Source organism: Charadrius vociferus, unplaced genomic scaffold (genome assembly GCF_000708025.1).
Source record: "Charadrius vociferus isolate BGI_N301 unplaced genomic scaffold, ASM70802v2 scaffold385, whole genome shotgun sequence".
In the NCBI taxonomy this organism is placed as follows: Eukaryota; Metazoa; Chordata; class Aves; order Charadriiformes; family Charadriidae; genus Charadrius; species Charadrius vociferus.
Genome location: NW_009648925.1, coordinates 4,458,598 through 4,465,441, shown reverse-complemented (window position 1 = coordinate 4,465,441; position 6,844 = coordinate 4,458,598). Strand labels below are relative to the sequence as shown.

Sequence of the window (6,844 nt, the reverse complement as noted above, 5' to 3'; positions counted from 1 at the left end):
GTTGTGATTAGAGAGCTCCTTCAGAAGATCAGCCACCAAATCTGAATGGTCAATGGGTACTTCTAGGACAAATGGCAGAAAATCATTTGGGGAAATGGGAAAAAGTATCAAAGACGCTAAGATTACTAACCCTTTACAGAACAAAGCGCACATGACAAGGGCCACCCCAAAAATGCATCAAATCCCAGGTGGCCTCAGTCAAACAGGCAAGAGAAACCAACTAGCCTACAATTTCACCCGCGTTCATAACAGCTCATGAATCTGCACATGGCTTCTAATGAACCAGGAAGAGATGACAATTGAATTTCATCCAATTCCAATTACTGCTACAAAATAAGAACTGCCAGTTTTTCCCCAGACACACACACCCAAAACCAGCGATCACATGTATGACCTTTAGATCAAAGTACAGTGACTCATCAGTGTACTGCTAGAGAATAAAGCTAAGGTGCAGCATCACTTAAATGAAGTGAAACACTCAGTAACAATGAGCTACTGAGTGAGAGGTTTCACTCATAAAGAGTGGAAGGTCCCCAAAATAGCGTCCCTGCAGATGCATTTAGACTTGTAAGGGCCTAGTTTGAGGGAAACTCTAGGCAAACAAAAATTAAAACCGCAGTATAACATCTTCTCAACATCCACAGATCAGGTTCTGCTGGCACATGAGAACACCGAGTATTTTCATACCAAGCCTCGACTCGAGCTGCAAAGTAATACACAAGATATGCATGGGCAGGCCTGTATCTGAGAGCACTACCCGTACACGAATATACCAGGAACAGAGCAAGCTGCCTACAGTTTTACGAGATATGCTGATACAAACCGTCCCGAAGCTGATCCATGTCATCATCGAACACTGCTTCCTTCAGGGCAGTCTTGTCATAAGTGTTAATTGTGTCAGCGTAAGGATAGGGGTTATATTCTCGAGCACGTGGCCCTGAAAAGGCGCGGGGAGGCTGGGTGTTAAGTAGGGAGGTTTTGTTATCTAGAGCCATCCTTCCGCCTTCCACAATGTCACTGCTTCCACGGACGTCGCTGGTAGGCACTGCAAGGCCACCATCTCGAGACACCTGGGGGATCAAACAGACAGACAATATATGAGACTACTCATATTCTGGAAGCTGTATTCTGGAAGCTGTAGCTTTTTTGGAGTTCATCCACCAATAGGAAGATGCATAGAACCGTTTACACATACGTAACGCTTAAGTAAAACTTAGATTACCACCTCTTTTTTTACATAACTACAACTGTTCCAAAAATATCTCACAGTCATAGGGCAAAAAGCTATGCTAACATTCCTAAATCTAAATTAATATTGCTAAAACTGCACAAGCTGGCAAAGATCATAAGCTCTGGAACAGGAACAATTTGCTAAGAAAGGGAAAAGGAAAGTAAGCAAAAGCAACAACACAACCCACTGATAGAGAGGACTGGGTGATGCTTAACAAGCTAATGTGAAACGAACAGCAGAACGGTCTCAATGGAAAATCTCGAACCAAGAATTTTTGGCTTTGAAGGCCAACTTAATCTACTAACCTAAACTTGTTTGTCCAGATAGGAAGCAAAACTGCCATAGAATATCTTGTTGGAAGGGACCCGTAAGAATCATTGTCTAAGATTCCTGTAAATTTTGAAGTCCATGTATTTAACTAAAACAAATAGCATCTTACTCAGTAGATAATTCTGGAACCATTCATACAGCATAAGGTACCACATGAGTTGTGCCCTCAAAGTTATTACAGGTCCTTCCCATAGAGGAATTAATAAGCCTGTGAGGGAAACCACCCATGCATTTTAAGAACTAGCATTTCCCCTTACAGACCTGACTACACACACTCCATGAAAATGCCATCATGCTGAGCCTGAGGAACATTAGCACTGTTTTCTTTGTGCATGAGACTCCCTCAGAAACCCAGAGAGCACATTTCACAGGTGGCTAGAGTTCAAAAGGCGCAAGGGACTACATTAGTGGGAGTCAATAACTTAGTTATAAGAAGTTAGGAACCAATAAGCCAAAGACACATGCAAGAATACAGCAGGAACTGGCTTTTGTACACTAACAATCCAAAGCCAGGTTTGAACACAATGTTTTAAAATTTTGCCTATCTGGAATCATTAATCAACTGAATACTTACAATGTCACAGTCTTTCTTTCCATCACGTTTGATTGGCTCATTCAGGTCCTCTTGACTACGGAAACTAAATTTTTCAATCGCTTCTGTGACTCCACGAAGAGAGCTGTAGATTTCATCAGAATTTAGGTTCTCCGTGTCATAATCCAGCATACTAAAGACCAAACGTATATGAAATGTTACATATGAAATCGGAATCTGCTTTTGACTGTTAACAAAAACAATGCCAAGTCAGAGACAGATGATTTGGTGCACCCTTTATAACAGGGACTTGGAACAAAACACAGATGGAATCAAAGCAGACTTTGGGTCTGAGTCTCCCCTCAAACAGGGCTAAATCTAGAAGCTCCACTGAAATCAGTGGCATTACATCGCTGTAAGTGAGGGGAAATCAGGTCCACTGTGCGTTACGTTCCACAGCAGTGAGCGTGCTAGCTTCTGTAAACCAAAAGACCTATCCCCAGCATGGTAAAGGTGTTATTTAAACAGGAAAATAAATAAAATCAATCACTATGAGAACTAAAAGGGTTGAGATAGCTAGTGGAAATGAAATGAATAAAATTTAAGCTTCATAATATATCAAATATATTCTATTAATGGATCCAAATATGACAGATTTAAATGGAAAGGAAAATGTATCTTGATGCAAACCTTAGTCTAACGTGTCCCATTTTCATTTACAGAGTAGTAAAACCAAAACCACTCACACGATGACTTGATAAAAGCAGCATTTCAGTATTGAGCTTAAGTTTGGGAATTCTCTCACTCAAATCTGATGCTTTCTTGCATTCTCTGTGTTCCTCAGAAATTCCTCAGCAGCATAAAGCCACGCAAGTTTGAGGATTCCTTGAGGAGTTATCCAAAATTAAGTCCAACAAAAAAATACCTGGCATGCAAGGGCAGATGATATGAAAAGTGTGGGTAAGAAGAGAAGTTCCTACAAGCTTGGAGAAAATGAAAAGGCATTATTGGCAAGGATTTGCTCTATCTAGGAGAAGTTGTGTTTGCACAACAATCAGTTTTCCAAGAGAGACTAAATGAAGAGACCTAGTAACTGAGAACAATTTCTCTGGGGGAGTCTCGGATCTTAGCAGAGCCAAAAGCAAATAAACCAAAAAAATTTGAGACATTTACATCAAGTTGTTTGTCAATAAATGGCAAGAAGTGGCTCCCTACAGGGGTGAATTACTATTTCTTAACAGCTGGGGAAGGATGACAGGACAGGCTTGGAGGAGGATGGCTGAACAAAGAACTCTTCTTTTTCCACAAAAGAAAGATTACCTGTGAGGTGTGTGGGGAAAAAAACCAACAACATAGAATCCCTTCTGAATCCTGGGTACACAGCTATTATTTTCAATAAAACTAGAAGTAGGATGTTAAATATCTAGAATTACAACAACTACTTTTTTTTTTTTTGGAAGAAACTCAGGAACTTCAGACAGAGGATAAGATTGGTGCTGCCCAATTCCTTTAGGATTAACACACTGAAAATAGCCATAATCCCTGGCTCCCAAGCAACGCACAACACAAGCATCAGCACCGTGTATTCTGGCAAAGAAACCAAAGAACTACTCCAACTTTAAACAGTGTCCATCTGGCCGGGAAGAAAAAGAAACCACTTAAAGAAAAGACCAAGACCAGGAAACAAAAGCTGTTTATAAACCTACAGAAGTCAAAGTATTTAGGGCTTTTAAACAGCTGAATGACACTAACACACTGTGATGGCTTTCCAGACAAAGGTGAAAGCAGTTCTTATATTCTTTGTAAGTATTAGGCAGGGCTAGAACAACCTTTGTTTCATATGATCTTGAAATTATTATTTTGAGCTCAAGCACGTTTAACTCATAGATCTTAAGGGGTTCTTCATGCAATATTTAAGTGAGCAATGAAACCACCATTCAGGAAGGCATACATGTGCCTGTACCCCTGTACCCACACCAAGAGATGACAAGACTTACCAAAGGTCACAAAGAGAAATAATGACAGATATACTGATAGTAAATCTTCTGCTAAAATCATCACTTCTTTCCTCAGGGGTGAATTTTGCCCTACACTGCTACCAAAGACTAGACCAAGGTGCAGACATTGCAATGCTAAAGGACTAAGGCAATTTCTCAATGAAGAGCCACCAATCTGATACATTTTTCAAAGCACAAAACCACATTTTAATAAAAATCTAAAGAATACAGTGATTTCATATGTCAAGAGTAAGCCTGCATAGGAGATCACATTATGGCTGTGTTCTACATGAACAAAAACTTTACATGTGAACACAAATGTCTATTGACAGTATGTGTGCTGGAATACTTCACAGACAACACGATGGGGGGATAAAAAATAAAATGGAACTACACTCACCTTTCAGGAAAAAAAAAAGGCATAAAAGGAAAAAAAATTACAACCCATGCAGAAAACTAGAGGAAAGTCACAGGATGAATAAGAAATGAGTAGAGATGAGAAGTGTTCAGGGATGTCACAACATTATTTTCCATCTTCTGCTGCACTAACACAATGCAGCTCTCTACAAGTTTCTCAAGATACAATTTGGCAGTTCTCCAGTCTGACATGAAATACATTTTATTTCCATAAACTATTATTCAGTTTCCTATCCAAACTATGTGTAAGTAATCAACAGTTTAGCATCCTCAAGCAGTACACAGTAGCCCACTTCCTTGCACTTTCAGGCTCTGGGCTGCAATATGTGTCAAATGATTCCAAACCTTGATGTCAGCTAATGAAAGGAGGGAAAAAAAATATTCTTAATTAGTTTAACTCCAAAAATCAACATGGATCTCTTCCACAGACAACTCAGTGTTCTAGAAGAGTCAGAACATAAATTTAAAGTTTTAATTCTGCAGGTACAGACCATGGGATTCTATTTTCTCTTTCAGACATCACAGATTCCCAGATTTTGAGCCCTCAATGAACAATTTGTTTTCTTTTCTTTCAACAGTTTTTTATTAGGAACTTCTTGCTTCAAGGAAAGACTATACATAGTCTTTCCTCAGGTAATAGGTATATTCAAGTCAGGAGAAACCACATCTACAGAAAGCCTGTTGTCAGGGTATAAACTTAAAAATCCAAGGAATTTAGCATAGAGGTCTGAAATTAAATTTGTATTCAGAAGGGTTTGGGTTTTTTTATTAAAACCAGTACACAGCTTTAGTCCAGTATATTGATTAAAGATCTCTGTGCAGATTGGAACAAAATTTGAGGGCACAGGAAGAGGAAGAAATGTCAAAATTAGCAATCAATAACCTCTAAATCTTGAGGGTAAGGACAATTTCAATTTCATTACTACAAATTTCCAAGATGTTCCACAATCACACTGTGCTGGTAAAATCCTATATGCAAGCTTCATCCTCATTGTCCTACGGATATTCACTACCACAGACGTGAAACCACTACTGACCTGTATTTGCCTGTTTGAAAGTACTCATGTGCTGCTTGCACAGTGCAGCCAAGTTGAAAGAGCTCACCCGTGCTATCATAACGCAACCAGTGCCTGCCGAAAGTGCCCAGCAACTGCGTTCTGCGTTGGAAACCAACTGTGAAACGTACACCCATTCCGGAACCTGGCAGCAAGGAAGAGTCTGGAATAATCCACCTTTTTTTCCTCCCCCCACTTGCATGCTGCGTCTTCCCCAAGCAGTGAGCAGGCAGCTGCCTGCCACCTCCACTCTCTGGAAGCTATCATCATCTCTTTTCCTTTTCCAACCAAAGCCTCTGCAAATCATTTCCCACATTTGAACAAATCCCACAGTGTGCAAGGTAAATAATACTGTGACACCTCAGACAAGTTGGTTTAACAGGTAGCTTGTTACCTGGGAGAGTAAGAGCGTCTGAAAGTCTTGTGGGAAGGAGCAGTGGGGATGGAGTTAGGCTGAGAAAGGGGAGGGGGGTGCTTCGACAGCCCGTCTGCACTCCAACCCCAGAACCGACTGCCGTGATCAGAGGAGAAACGAAAGAGAGAAAAAACAGAGAAAGAGGAGGGAGAAAAAAAAAAAAGAAACTATAATCTGAGTGGTTTAGTGCTGTCATGCTGCCTTGGAGAGAGAGAAAAAAAATTAATAGAAACAAAATTAAACAAGAATACTCCATTGAGCCCCATAAGTCATTGGTTTGGCCTTTATTATTCATTTCCACTTTTATTCCTAACACAATGATATGGTTCACAAAGAAATAGTCCCTGCTTGTACTAAGCAGTAAATTTTACAAATGGATATAGCCTCTATAAACAACACTTAAAATGCTTTAAGTGAACAATCCCTGATCACACATCTCTATTCAAACTCTAAGCAGGTATTTGCAAGCAACAGGATTTCCCTGGAGGAAAGGGAAGTTGGAGTTGATTTTCTTTATCAGACACCCAAAGGTAGCTTGTCAAGTTTGGCTCCTCGTGCCTCTATAAAAGCCTGCAATCAGGCCCTACATGATCAGCAAGCCTTTGCAGGGCTTAAGATCTGATCCTATTTCACCAGATTCAAACTGTTCCCAAATATGCAGCAAATGAAAGTCAGTCTAGAATGTAAACACATCAGGTGAACTGGGGACTTGGCCCAGGTCTCAGCAGACAAACCTGTAAAGACTGGATGAAACAAGCCTCTACATTGATTCAGATCTCTCATCAAACTTCCACAAGTCCCCTCTGGTTACTGTTTGATCCCCCTTGCCTTTGGTTCAAGACATCCATCCCTGCTCCAATTTGTCTG

At 40.3% G+C, this 6,844-nt stretch overlaps 1 protein-coding gene across 1 annotated transcript in view; it reads right to left on the bottom strand.

The window, feature by feature from the left end:
- CLASP1 (cytoplasmic linker associated protein 1) overlaps positions 1 to 6,844 on the bottom strand; it is a 169,679-nt gene that overhangs the window by 17,794 nt on the left and 145,041 nt on the right. The window contains exons 32-35 of the mRNA XM_009887324.1: positions 5,957 to 6,073; positions 2,136 to 2,286; positions 824 to 1,070; positions 1 to 59 (exon numbers count right to left, since the gene is read on the bottom strand). Coding sequence (XP_009885626.1) covers positions 1 to 59; positions 824 to 1,070; positions 2,136 to 2,286; positions 5,957 to 6,073 — 574 coding nt within the window. The remainder of the gene's footprint in view (positions 60 to 823; positions 1,071 to 2,135; positions 2,287 to 5,956; positions 6,074 to 6,844) is intronic.